Source organism: Brachypodium distachyon, chromosome 2 (assembly GCF_000005505.3).
Source record: "Brachypodium distachyon strain Bd21 chromosome 2, Brachypodium_distachyon_v3.0, whole genome shotgun sequence".
In the NCBI taxonomy this organism is placed as follows: domain Eukaryota; kingdom Viridiplantae; phylum Streptophyta; class Magnoliopsida; order Poales; family Poaceae; genus Brachypodium; species Brachypodium distachyon.
This window is the reverse complement of record NC_016132.3, coordinates 7,903,470-7,917,716: the sequence shown is the minus strand read 5'-3', so window position 1 is coordinate 7,917,716 and position 14,247 is coordinate 7,903,470. Positions and strand designations below refer to the sequence as shown.

At 45.6% G+C, this 14,247-nt stretch overlaps 2 protein-coding genes across 2 annotated transcripts; one reads left to right on the top strand and one right to left on the bottom strand.

Moving 5' to 3' along the window:
- The first annotated feature begins 961 nt into the window (after window positions 1-961).
- On the top strand, window positions 962-5,554 carry LOC100834487. Its single transcript, XM_003566636.4, has 7 exons — window positions 962-1,265; window positions 1,685-1,827; window positions 2,483-2,754; window positions 3,096-3,250; window positions 3,380-3,642; window positions 4,683-4,745; window positions 5,043-5,554. Exons 1-7 carry the CDS (start codon window positions 1,007-1,009, stop codon window positions 5,298-5,300), a joined length of 1,413 nt encoding a protein of 470 aa, XP_003566684.1. The 5' UTR covers window positions 962-1,006; the 3' UTR covers window positions 5,301-5,554.
- Window positions 5,555-5,636: 82 nt separating this feature from the next.
- On the bottom strand, window positions 5,637-14,247 carry LOC100845781 (transmembrane protein 136). Its single transcript, XM_003565570.4, has 5 exons — window positions 13,803-14,247; window positions 6,532-6,672; window positions 6,322-6,441; window positions 6,128-6,223; window positions 5,637-5,928 (listed from the first exon to the last, which is right to left on the bottom strand). The coding sequence occupies exons 1-5, from the start codon at window positions 14,040-14,042 to the stop codon at window positions 5,812-5,814; spliced, it is 714 nt and encodes a 237-aa protein (XP_003565618.2). The 5' UTR covers window positions 14,043-14,247; the 3' UTR covers window positions 5,637-5,811.

The following is a 14,247-nucleotide window of genomic DNA, read 5'->3' as shown; positions in this document are numbered from 1 at the left end:
AAGAAGAGAGATAATAGAACTCTTATTTGCGGCCTTGAGCCAAATTAACTGGTATCGATCTTATATCCCGAAGATTCCTCTCTAAGCGCATGTCCTTCTTCTCATTTGTCGCGTTGTTTTCTACTTTGCATCCCTCGTGGAGTCATGTGTCCTCTTTGTGCTCTTCTTTCCACACGGTTCACATCATCACCAAGGCTCGCTCCGTCGGTGTCCACCACAACTAAATGTCGCAATCTTCCTCTAGCAACCTCCGTTCATGCACATCTAGTTGTTACACTCTTTTCGGGTAGTACTACGCTCTTCCTTAAAGTAGACTCCATCCGTACTAAAATCACTATCTATGGCTGTAGCACTGACAAAACACATCACACATGCTATGCGAATGTGATAGTGGAAACAGCTCTTCTCGGTGGTGCAACGGCCCTCAGTTGAGAAACTAAATCCCATCACTATTGATCTCAGTCTCGAACTACATGATGAGAAACTAAATCCCATCACTGTGCAGCGGCCCTCGGATGCAATTAAAAAAAATTGTTCGACTTAAAACCATGTCACCCATTTATGTTACACTAAAATTGAAAAGTGACATGTGGAAAATGGAAACAATTCCAAACAGAATTGACGAAATGGTTAAAAGAACTATCAACTGTCGATTTTATATTCGTCATGCACACCTTTTTTATCCCTTCCGGCGTGTTTGGCGAGATTACATAAGGGGAATGCCATAGTTCATGAAAAAATTATTTCATTCTACTCGCTGATAAGAATTTACAAGAAATTAAGTTACGATGAACAATTCGAGAATTCGTCCTAAATTTATATTCTCATCGACCGACCAAATGACCCTGCCTTCGACTTTTGCTCTTTATTATTCCCTCCAACCAAACGAGGCATTATTTTCTCGTTTTCTGAAGAAAACAATTCCAACGACGCTCCATTAAACCGATCACCGAATCCAGACCGTTCATTCGATATAATCGCAACGCCACCTCGTTCCTCTCCGGCGATGGCGAAACCCCCGCCGTCCGCGGCGGCGTCGGCCGCCGGCGTCCGGGGCCAGGGCCCCCACCGGACTCGACTCCTCCTCCTCCTCCTTGTCGCCGTGGCTGCCTCCGCTTCCACCGCGGGTTATCTCCTCCGCGGCGCCCTGGTCCCCCCATGCGATGCCCAAAGGGATCCTGTCGTCCTCGCCGCCCCCGCGAGCCCCCTTGGTTTCATGAGGTCCAAGATCGTGCTGCTTGTCTCCCACGAACTCTCCCTCTCCGGTAAGTAAATCGCGGTGTGCTTCACTTCTCCCTTGTTGTGTTAGCTTGAGCATCCCGTGCTTGGTAAGTGCATTTGGGCTCACTTAGGTGCCTGAGAGATTCGGGATACTAGGAGTCGTGTGTATTACATATGATAAACTGAGAAAATGAGAAACATGCTAGTGAATATCTACTTGCAATATTATAGGCTAACTTGATCCCTGAAAAAACCTAGTGGTGATGGTTGTCAAAGACTACAAGGGAAGTTGCTGAATATTTCTCTTTGGTCCAGTTGTTCTTAAGTTGGAGGATTAGAGCTTTTGAATCTTTAGGAGATCTACCGTAATGCTCTTCGGCAGAAATCTCTAAAGCCTTGTCTGTTGTTATTGCCAGCATTTTGTTTATGCCGGTGTTATTGGAAATACTTCTGTTTGATGCAGGTGGGCCGTTATTACTGATGGAGTTGGCATTTCTTCTGCGGCAGGTTGGTTCACAAGTGGTGTGGATAACAAATCAGCAACCAGAAGGGACAAACGATGCTTCATATAGCTTGGAGCATAAGATGTTGAACCATGGAGTGCAGGTATGGTCCTACTCCCACATTTCTTTTTGCAGATTATTACTCCTTAATGTCACAAATTCTGGATGTTTCAGATTTTGTACGGTGACTAGGAAGCAATACCACAATGTTTTTGTACAAGATACAAATGTGTAACTTGTGAAAATATTTTCATGATAAATTTGTGCATTATTTTTACATGACCAAGCCAAATGTTTGAAGGATATCACTGTTTGAAGATCAACGGCTTATATGCGCATGTTTCATGGTGGCAATAATTTCATGGGTGTACTACTATTTAGCAAAGCTCGTCTTACCTCTTATCCGTGTCAAATGTATCTTTCACACGATCTAATGTTCATGTATCATCTTATATGTGTATTTGAACTGTTGTGGAATAAATCGTAGTTGAAGCACCATCCCTGATTTTTTTTTAATAAAGCACGCCCAAAATAAGAAAGTGATGGAGTTCATGTTGCATCTTATTCAACATGATTGTAGTAAATTGCTGTCTTGAAGTGTCGTGGAACAAGCCTTAGTTGAAACACCATCCCTGACATTGTTGCATAAAGCATATCCAGAGTAAGAAAGTGATTTACTGTATTTTACTTATGCTGCAGAACTAACTTATTATTTTAGAGAAAATCACATTGAATAGTTCGTACTGGTTGCTTCACAGATTTTACCTGCTAGGGGACAGGAGGCAATTGACACTGCTCTTAAAGCTGACCTGGTTATCTTGAACACCGCTGTTGCTGGCAAGTGGCTTGATGCTGTTCTAAAAGACCATGTTCCTCAAGTTCTTCCTAAGATTTTGTGGTGGATCCATGAAATGCGAGGACATTACTTTAAGCTTGAATATGTGAAACATCTTCCTCTGGTCGCTGGAGCCATGATCGATTCTCATACAACAGCTGAATATTGGAAGACCAGGACTCATGACCGCCTGAAGTATGCACAAAAATACTAGTATTCATTGGTATATTAATGTTGAATGCTTGCTTCTGTATATACACATTAATAATAAATGCTACTCTTTGTGATGTTGGACTGGCTTGTGTTTTGATATGAATTACGGTCTAGTGGATATTTTTCTCTGTGGCCCCTTCCATATATGGTGACTTAGCTCCAAACTTTACTACCTATATGTTATTTTCTCCTATATGCCTATATGTGAGCTTTTACTCCATAAACGGTACATGATAGACAATGATCAATTTGTTTGTTGCATGCTCTTAACTTTCTAATGCCTACTTCATTATTTTATAGTTCTAACTTTCATCTCCATAAAGTATACAGATGCCACAAACTTATGTTGTTCACCTCGGGAATAGTGAAGAGCTAATGGAAGTTGCTGAAGATAATGTTGCAAGAAGAGTCCTACGTGAACATATACGCGAGTCCCTTGGAGTAAGGAGTGAAGATCTCATATTTGCAGTAATAAACAGTATGTTTTGTTTGTCAAAGTCATACTTCCAGACAGGCTATATACTTGTTCACCAATTATTGTTTCCTATTTATGCCAGTTCTTGATGTTCTTATAATTTACTGTTCTTTGTAATATCCTTTAATCCAGGTGTTTCACGAGGAAAAGGACAGGATTTATTTCTTCAAGCATTTTATCAGAGTCTAAAACTTATCCAACATCAGAAGTTAAAAGTGCCCAAAATGCACGCTGTAGTTGTGGGAAGTGATATGAACGCTCAGACGAAGTTTGAGACACAATTACGTGAATTTGTGGCAAAGAATGGGATTCATGACCATGTTCACTTCGTAAACAGGACGTTGGTAGTGCCTCCTTATTTGGCTGCAATTGATGTGCTTGTTCAGAACTCTCAGGTGAGTCAGTGTCATTTATGGATAATTTTCCTCGTGTCTCCCCATTTCAATGACGTGTTACAACCCAACCTCATGCCTTTTATATATTTTATATCACTGTTTCTTCTGCTCGGCTATTTGTGTTCTTCACTTGGGAAGAAAATTAAAACACCTCTCATCAGCATTTTTCTTAACATCTGAACAGTGATCTTTTAGGTTGACCCCATCCATGCGACAGGGATTGACAGGGTGGGCGATGGGCAGGGTATCGATCAGGATCGATTAGGAATCGGGAAGAATCGAAATCTATTAGGGGGCACGAGTTGCACGTGCGAAACAGAGAAACCATACAACTATATACAAGGATATTACATGAGGAAATATGACCAATATATATGCAAGTACGGTACATATGCAACAAAAAAAAAAAACTTATACAATGAGGATATTACATGGCTAACACATACAACTATATACACGTCTAACAGTCTCAAGGGGGGCATAGGATAACCGAGTTAAGGAGGTTCCTTAGTTTAGTCTGTTACTTAAATTTGCTATAGAACTAGGTAGCCTATGTTAATTCTCACATTATGCTTAAGTTCCTTCACAAGATAAGTTGTTTTTACATGGAGAAGCTTAACTATCCAGGCACAGAACACATAAATATTTATGGGCATTCCTAATGCAATAATGGTGTCTAAAGGAACTTTTCCTTTAGGCCATGCTTGGATTCTTGTCTCCCGGCCCATTACCAGCTGGAAAATATTTCAGCCAGGGCCAGAACAACACTTGGACCGTCGTTTCAGGTTTTTCTCTCCCCTGGTTTGGGCCCGTTAGAGTTGGAAATTGTTACAGATGGGAGGAGGCCCCATTTAGTTCAGACTAGCTTTGGTTCTAACTACAGATCAGTATTCCAATTTCAAAAGGTTCTTTTGGCACCAAACCCTGCTATACCTGTACATTATTTATCAAATGGGTACCACTGTATACTGCTAGTATCGAAAATTCCATTCATAACACATGTTTCTGTTGCTGGCTTAGTAACATGTTCTCCTACCTAGGCCCGTGGAGAATGCTTTGGAAGGATAACGATCGAAGCAATGGCGTTCAAGTTGCCAGTGTTGGTAATATTTTTCTCTCTATCTCCGCATGTGCATTGTGCATTGTGCATTGTGCATTGTGCATTGGAGTGGAGCCATCGTTGTGCAAACACTTCTGTTACACAATGTTTTCTATATCTACCATCAATCTATCAACAGGCAGTCTGATTCTGGAGTTGATGTTTACTGTAGATAATCAAGTCCCCACGCCTTGGGTGCCCTCCATCCTCTGTTTCTTAGTCTGCATTTTCTGTTGCACACTTGAGACTTCCGAATGCCAATTTGACAATCTATTAACGTAGTTTGATACTGCAATGTCAGGGCACCGCTGCAGGAGGGACCACAGAAATTATCTTGGATGGTACAACTGGCCTTCTGCACCCTGCTGGAAAGGAAGGCGTCATGCCTCTCGCAAAGAACATTGTCAGGCTCGCGAGCCACGTCGAACAGAGGATCTCCATGGGGAACAGGGGCTACGCCAGGGTGAAGGAGAGGTTCATGGAACACCACATGGCCGACCGGATCGCGGTGGTGTTGAAGGAGGTTCTGCAGAAATCGCGGCAGCATTCTCATTCTTGAGCTTCGCCGCTGCAAGTGTCCAGTCGCATTGTTGATTTCTTGCGCTAACATGTAGATCTAGGATTCACAAAGGCGAACTTGGGACCAACTGTAGATTGCTACTCTGCTCCATTGCCATCTGTTGTCTGTTGTTGTGATTCTCGCTTTCCTTTGCTTTACTTGGCTGGTAGGATCGGCACCATGGAAATATGCACGTAAATGACATTATGGCAGCCTGCGGGGCCTGTGGCTGTTCTCTGGTTTGATGAGGTTTATACCGAGGGTAATTCCATGTATCTCTAAGCACAAGATCTCTATACTGTTTGGAATTCCCCATGGCAATCATAACTCAGGATCGAGGCAAGGTAACCATTGGTACACACACCAATAAGATTAATTTGCTACAGTACACACATCCATTAATTGTCTGAGGAAGGTGGTCTTAAGCCAAACCAAGAAATTAGTGGCATTGCTACAGTAGCATCCCTGCAGAAGCTAAGAGGTCCTCATCGATTAATTCTTGCCACGCGCGTCACTTGGCCTTGGCGGCCAGTTTCGCCGGCCTCTTCTTCCCGAGCTTGTGCCTGACCATCCTGAGGATCCTCAAGAACCAGTAGGCGCTTACCAGCAGCAAGCTCGTTGCCATCGTCTTTAATCCACGTAGGATAAAAAGAATGAAAAAAAATGTTACATTATATGTGCGGATTGAAATTCTTGGAGTAGCATGCAAGGATAGTACTCTCTCAGTTTCATAATTCTTGTCTCAAATTTGTCAGAAAATGGATTTCGACAAAAATTATAAAACTGAGCGAGTACGTAATTAGAGATGATAGCATATCTTTACGTACCTTGATGAGGATCGGGTTGTCTGCCGTGACGGTGCGGTACGTGACGTAGGTGCCACCAACCATTCGTGCCACCGAGAAGGTCACCGCGAACAGAATCTACCCATGCATGGAGAAAACATACAGCATAAATTAATCAGTCAACCTTGAACACATATACAGTCAAATGGGTAGCGAGCGAGGATGGAGGTGCGTACATCGACAAGGAGGTTGAGGTCGGTGTCCTTGATGCCGAGCTCCTTGAGCATCTCCCGGAGGTGCAGCAGCGGGCCGGAGATCTCCGTGACCAGCAGGCACGCCACCAGCTCCGTCCCACACTACATGTATACATGTAATGCACCATGCCATCAGGTTAATAAGTTCCGATCGGAGTGAATTTAAGCTGTGCCCGTGCTTATGTGACGTACCCTCCGGTAGAGGAGGCCGGCGGCGAGGCCGACGATGCTGATGAGGTGGTGCAGGGCGTTGTCCAGCCGGGCGTCGCCGCTGAGGTGGCAGCACGCCGCGTCGTAGATCATGTACGACAGCGTCACCGCCAACGCCCTCATCTGTGGCAGAAAATGGACTGAACTTAATTTGCGAAAATGTATGTTCGATTCGCTCAGCGCCTGTCTTACATTGCGTGGCAGGAAAAAGAATCCGCCAGTCAGCCTTTGGTAACGCTCGCCCCTCCCCCTTCTCTCGGACCAAGACGGTGTTTTCAGAGTTGGAAGCAGGGGCGAAGCTAGCTGGAGAACCAACGGTGTCATCTACATTGCATCGGTATCATTTTTACAAATAAATAGTAGCCTTCACTAATTTACAAGGGATTTGCATCAAATCACTGGTGTCAAGTTACACCAGTTCTACAACGTTAGCTCCGCCACTGGTGGGAAGTTGTTTAAAGTTCATCTATTGTACTTTTTTTTTTAAAGTGGGATCCGGAAGATCCAGAGTTTATTTAATAGCAGTAGCACAGCTTACAACCAGACCCACTAAAGATCTAAAGTTACAGACAGGTCCCTAAACTTTGCAGAAAAGATCCGAAACATGGATGGAAGAACGCAATCAGGTCCTTCTTTCCCAACCAACGATCACCTCGCCATCACCGGGGACAACGCCACTTGGGAGGACGAAGCTATCACGGAAAGCTTCCATGCACTACTACAAAAAACTCTATCCATGATCCCCCTCCAGTGGCAATTAAAACGGACCAAAAAACACACCGCAACTGAAGGCCTCTCGACGCATCCACGAGCTTTACCAGTGGCCATTGTTGTCACACCACCAGTGGCGGTGAATATTGTCCCGAAACAAGTCACCGCCACTAGAAATGCCCATGGAAATCCTAACAACCACCAGTGGCGGCCGTAAAAAAGAACCGCCACTGCTAGACCACCCGATATCATGATGGTACTACTCAGTCTCAGTGACCTTCCCTGAACCCATTGAGCACTGCCCGATCATTAGTTTAGTACTCAACCGGAACGGGGAACGCACTGAGACTGAATAGTAACCACCGGTAAGTGGGGTGGCGGAATCCTTTTTATGCTGGTCGGAACTCATGTAAACTAGCGAGGTGGGACTAAAGCGGGGAAACTGGTGGGAGAGCTCCAGTGGCGGGTCTCACGTTACCCGCCACTGCTGAGGTCTCTAGTGGCGGTTTATTTTTCTGCCCGCCGCTGAAAGTCACCAGTGGCGGTTTATCTTTACACCCGCCACTGATGACCTTCCTATATATAACTGCTGTGCGAGCCCCAGCTGGTCGAGCTCGCGCGTCTGTCTGGACCAGCTGCGGCTCTCTCCTCACTGGCGCTGGCGAAGCCCTGTCAAAATTGATGGCGGCGGCCGACAGGTAGCTCTCCCCCGCTTCCTAATCTTCTTCAATTTGGCAAAATCGCCATTAATGGCGCCGTGGCTGCCGGCAGGAAATTCGGCCCTGATCTCTCTATAGCGGCTCCCCCGGTCTGCCCCCGCTCTATCTGTGGCTCCCCCACAGCATAGCTCTGCCCCCCCCCCCTCGGATTGCCCTCTCTTTGGCTTTAATTTTCTCACATGAGCTCTCTCTCTCTCTCTCTGGAGTCCATGGCTGCTGCTGCTTATGAGGTAGCTTAGCCCCTGGGGGTTAGCCATAGGGTTAAGCTTAACCTCGGGACCGGTGTACGTGCATGTTCCAAGCATATTAAATGTGTGTTGACACCGGCCTTCGTGCCGTGTATTTCTTATGTGATGTGATACCGGCCGTCATGCCGATGTGGGTGGGGGTAATTTGTTTTGATGCAGGCATCGAATTTCGTAGTGCAAAATGCTATTTTTTAGCGTAGGTCATGCCGAAAATTTCCATTTTCGTCAATCAAGTTGATTCGTTTATTTTTTTTAATTGTGTTCTAGCTCGATGGGCCGTGCTTGGATGTACGAGGACAGGTTATGTGTTGAGTGGATAGAGCGGCTGAAGACTTTTGTCGATGCCGGTGTGGAAGATATGCATAGGAAAAGGGGTGATAAGATGTGTTATCCCTGTGTGAGATGTCGGAACAGCAAGCTGTACGAGCTAGAGGATGTCGAGAAGCACTTGCTCATGTGGGAAATTTTTGCCTGGTTATTCACGGTGGACTTCTCACGGGGAGGATGGCATTGAAGTCGATGACGGCATTGGGATGGAAAACATGGAGTCTGACGACCAGCCTGGTGAAGAATCATACTGTGGCGAGGATCCACAGGACGTTCCACCCGGTAGGATGGTTGAAATGCTGGACTATCAGCATCTGTAGAATCAGTTGGATGACCACGAGGATGAGAGGGTGTCCCGTAAGTTTGAGAAGCTGAGGAAGGATGCCGAGACACCGTTATATGAAAATGCAGGTGTGGATAACAGTGTGCTAGAAGTAACGCTTGAGCTTTTGTGTATAATGGCAAAATACAACATCGTGGACTCGGGATTCACGGAGATTCTGAGTTACCTACATACGGTACTTTCTCTTGGCAACAAGTTGCCCAAGAGCGCGCCACTGCTGTACTCCACGCACTTTTCGGATGGTGCCGGAGGGATTTACAGTGGCGGTCTATAGGTCTTCGGTAGCGGGCAGTTTACCTGCCATTGGTGATCTCGGTGTAGCAGTGGCGGGTATGTTATCCGCCACCGCTGCTAAAACCTCCAGTAGCGTAGAGTTGGCGGGTATGTTATCCGCCACCAACACCATTTTTTGACCGCCACTGGATGGGTTTTCTGGAGTCGTGATGGTCACCAGTTGGAAGAAGCACTGCCTCCTATACTGCCCCATGGCCAGGAGGAAAAGAAGTGGCCGCCCTTCGGCCTGAAGATGCCGCGACATGGTGGGAGTTGGCTGCCGTCTGCCGGCGCCGCAGCTCCTCCAAGGTAGTCGACGGTGATGTGCTCGACCGCGAAGCAGATGATCCACCCCGTTGCCTTCTCCTCGCCGAAGAGCCACCTCCATGGTGGTGTCAACAACAAGAAGAAAGCCACCAAATCCCCTGGAAATCCGAGACTTCGAGCTTATTAATGGAGTCGCCGGCAAGCATCTTCGCAGTAGCCAACCTCCGGCCACCACGGGGATCCCCGCTGCCAGTCGCCGCCGGACTTTGCTCGACCATGGCCACGGCCACCTCCCTAACGGCATCACGCCATGACCCGGCACTAGGCCGAAACCCTCTAAGGGAACCCTAGCTACAATGGGGCTCTGGACTCCTCTCCCATCCCCTTCCAGACCGGCCTCGCCGGCGGCAAGGGGATGAGATCGGGCCGAGCACCAGGCGATTTCTTTAAGGAGCTTGGTTGGCGGTGTATGGTTTATTCATTTCAAACAGTTGAATTGTATAAGTATCAACAAAATTGGCATGCACTATTAGAAATCACAATTCTTCCTAGGGCAAAAAACTTTACCTAGAGTTCATTTCTCTTTCCTAGGTAAAGTAAAGTTGCAAACAGTGTAACTCTAGGCAAAGAAAGTTTGCATCCAAAAATAAATGTGAAGTAAACTATACCTAGAGTTAATTTGAGCCATAGGTAAAGAACGCCTCGCTGGCGCTCGATTTTTCTTTTATTCCGCGTGCTTCCTTGCTCGGGCCTAGTTGACAGTGACAGAAGCAGCGACGCACCACGGCTCACGGGAGAGAACAAAATATCCTCCCCTCCCATCTTAATAAAAACAAATCTTGTCTTCTTTCTCCTCTAGTCGCCTCCACGCCGCCCCACCCCGCCGTGCCCACCGCCACCGCTACCTATCCCACAAGGATCTCCACCCTACCGAGCTCCCTTCTCTCCTCGTTTTTTCTCCGTATCACTGCACCTCTCCCTTCTCTCCCCCTTCTCTTCTTCCTCCTACCGCTCCCCGGCCTGCTCGTGCTGCCGTCATCCCTAGATCAGCGGTACGGGGGATCCAACCCCCTTCCTCTCCTCCAGATCCGGCCATCCCGGGTCCGGATTCAGCGGACAGGGCGGCAAGGGAGGCGGGCCGTGGCCCCGCCTTCCCCTGCTGCTCGAGGAGGCCGGACGCAAGGCGCCGATGGATCTGGCCGTTCTCCTGCTCCAAAGCGGTTGTGGTCACGGTCCAACATCCACTACTCCGAAGGCCGCCACCCGCAATTCACCTCCTTCCGCAAGAGCAAGAGCAACACCAACAATCACGGGCACCGCCACTGCAGTGCGTACGTCGTGCCATCACCCATCCCGGCATTCAAATGTGGTGAGCCCATCTCCCTTTCCCCCCTTCTCTGCTGCAGCACCTGAAATCCCCCTTAGTAATCAAACAACACTTCTCTGCATGCAGCGGATTTATTACTTGATTCTGTTGCATGGTTGCCATCCTTAGCATGTTCATCAAGATGTCTCGGTAGTATCATGATAGAGAGGGTGTATTGAGCTGAGGCAGAATCATGTTTATAGCAAACTTCAAATATAACATGGAGCAGGAAGAGAAATTAGCGCTCTAGGTGAAATTAATTGGGAGAAATGGATGAGTGCTTAGCTGAGTTATGTGTTGTGAGGCCTCTAATTGAGCTAGTGTAAGTGATATATTATCATCAACTGCCTTCATCATTTTGATTAGATATTTTATTCCAAGTTCTGAAGTGAAACTATTGGCTACTGTTTGCGCTAATTTTTGGTTCTTTTTTTGGGTATATTCAGATAACTAATATTACAGGTAGCATTATTTGTTGTCTCTAATTATGTCATCATTTACTGATGGGATTACCTATACCTGTTATATTAGAGGTAGTTAGTTTTGTCATTCCATAACATGAATCAATTCTTTGAAGTATTACCACACCTATTTCTGTAATATCAAATCTCTATCTTTTTATATATTTCAAGGTAGACGTGAGTTGTATAGCAACCCATGTAGCTTCATTGTCTAGATAGATGTAAGTTCTGAAAATGTGTTTATCCATGTCTGCACTTGCAGAAGTCGATGACAAGGTGCCCAAGCATGCGCTCCATGGAGGTCGCTAATGAGGCATAAAATGAAACAGGGAAGGAGGTTTATATTGGCTTGATCAGGTTTCTAGATGTTTAATTGAGGCGATTGGAGCTTTACCTGCGCAAGCACAATTACGTTCGGTATATTGTATATGAATAAGTACTCTGATTATTTTCTTGGAGAAAAAACAAGTATTCTGTAGGTCATTCGACAGCCCCGCTTAGAATCTGTAGTCTGACGTGATCTATTAGAGCATAATTCTATCTCTATGCTTGTCCTTACCCTTGGTGATAATCATCTCAGGTTTCAGGGGAGGAATTCAAAACGACTATTGAGCTTCATCCCATGCTTAAATTTGTCGATTCCCTGTGAGTCTCATTAGTCTATACTCATTTGTATTTGTGTCTTAGTATGCACTGCAATACTCTACATTATGAAAACAATGTTGTGGTTGAATCCATGGACAGCTATATATTGTAGCAATATTTCTACTACTGTAATGAGAGGTGTATGCAAGGTGTATGCGTGCGTGCGCGTGTGTGGTGATAATTAATGACAGTCTTAGTCTGATAATCTATTCCATTGTATGTTGACCACCTCACCAACTCTGTACATCCCTATCCATACTCGTAAATGTACATGGATGCAGCCAATTCTTTTAAGATGAACCGACTGCTAGTTTCTCTTTTTATAAATTTTTGAACTGCCTAGCTTCCTTTCTGAAGTCATGCAGCATGCCACATGTTTGAACTCTCTAGCTTCATTTTTTATTCCATGGTGTTTCTCTGTATGTTCATTGTAAAATTAGAAATAAAGCCACTGGGAGTTTAATCTGGTTGTCATATGCAAAGTCTTGATGAGTTTATCTTATCAGCCTAATTAAATCATGGAGAGCTAACTGTAATTATCATTCCGTGCATATTTCATATATGAACAGAGGGAGTACATGTAGATTTTCTTTTAGCTTAACAGTACACACTTACTGGTTTGCTGATGAGATATTGTTTATTACCATCAATTTATATATATTGACGCTACCACATATATTCATCCAACTACTAAAATGATTTTGATCTTATTTTCAGGAACACAATGTGAGCTCAAATGTTTGTCCACTAGCTTGTTGCAAATCAAGAATGGGTTGCTTGAAGGTTTCTTCAACAAGTCTAGAATAGGAGCACTTGCTTTCTCATCGTGACAACAGTTGACATGTTGAGTCATGTTTTTTTGCATAGCAAACTCTAGCCATTCACTGATTTGTTATGGTTGTACATCACAAACGTGTTATTTGAATGAAGAGTGAGATTGATCGAAACAATTTGTGTTCTGTGCAATGTCTACCGGTTATTATTTCTGGCTCCGTTTGAATTATTGTCATTATGAATTCAAATACGGTCAATATGAATTCATGTATGGTCAATACAAATTTCAATATGGTTCCCTAGGGTGTATTTCAGATTCTAGTGGGTAATGTCCTCTAGGGGAAGATGATGATGTGGCATATGCAACACCCATGTGATATCTTTTCCTAGAGTTCTAACCCTGGGTAAAGAAATGTTCTCCTAGAGTTGTCAAAATGTCCCTAGGTAAAGTCCTCTTTAACCATCATACCATACTATACCTAGGATTATTTCCCTAGAGAGCGTCCCTAGGTGAAGCCTTTACCTAACGTTTTTAATGCTTTCACCTAGAGTATTTGGCATTAGAAAAAACCGCGATTTCTAGCAGTGATGCAACAGGCCATCGACGGGGAAATAGCCAGGGGACTACCGAAATACTGCTACTCCTACATTTTCGTGCAAGTATATATGTTGCATTCTCTTGGATGAGAGGGTTCGAAAGGCGTCAGTAGATCGGGAAGCTTGATGATGACTTTATCCGAACAGAAATGTGCGTCCATAACTTTCTGCACCTATTTCATCAATTCGTGGGGGCCCAAAAGCCTTGTTACTCCTACTCGTACTAGCATGTTCCTATTCCCCGACGTGAAAGTTTCAGAGATGCGAGATTACTTGATCAAATTACTCTACAGTAGAGCTGATCAATGTAGTAGTATTACAGTAATTAGTCCCCTTGCTTTTTTTTTTTTGACAGCTAGTCCCCTTGCCCTTGTTTTTACATATGGAAGTAGTCCATTGCATAGAAAGCAAGTCCCTGATCCCTCTGCCGCGCGTCAACGGCTTGTGCGTGCTAGCCGTCGCTGAACTTGGAAGGAATCAAGGAAAGAGATGCAAATGGGATGCGTATATGAGTACACATACCTGGCGCGGTGAGGAGGGGGATGCTACTGGGGAGACGGGGGAAGCCCAGTCCTGCACGGAGAGGCAGCCGAGTCCGACGCCGGCGACGGCGTGCATGGTGGAGACGGCGCGGTTGCAGAAGTCGTAGGAGCGCTTGGGCAGCAGCGCCCGCAGCGCCAGGAACGCCGTCGACCACAACGCCACCCCGGACACCACCCAGCTCGCCACGCCGTAGTACTCCTCCATCGTCGCCGTATCCATTCCGATCCCCCGGCTCCCAGATGGCCAGATATCAATCAAGATCGGGCCGCCGGAGATGGCCGTAGCAAGAAGAGAGTAGGAACAAACAATGGCTGATTTATCGAGTTTGGTAGTCCACGACGCGAAGTGTATGTGTGTATATGCAAGCTGTTAATTGGGGCGTGCGTGGCTGGCATGTGCGCAGAGCTGCAGCATGCCGAATTAA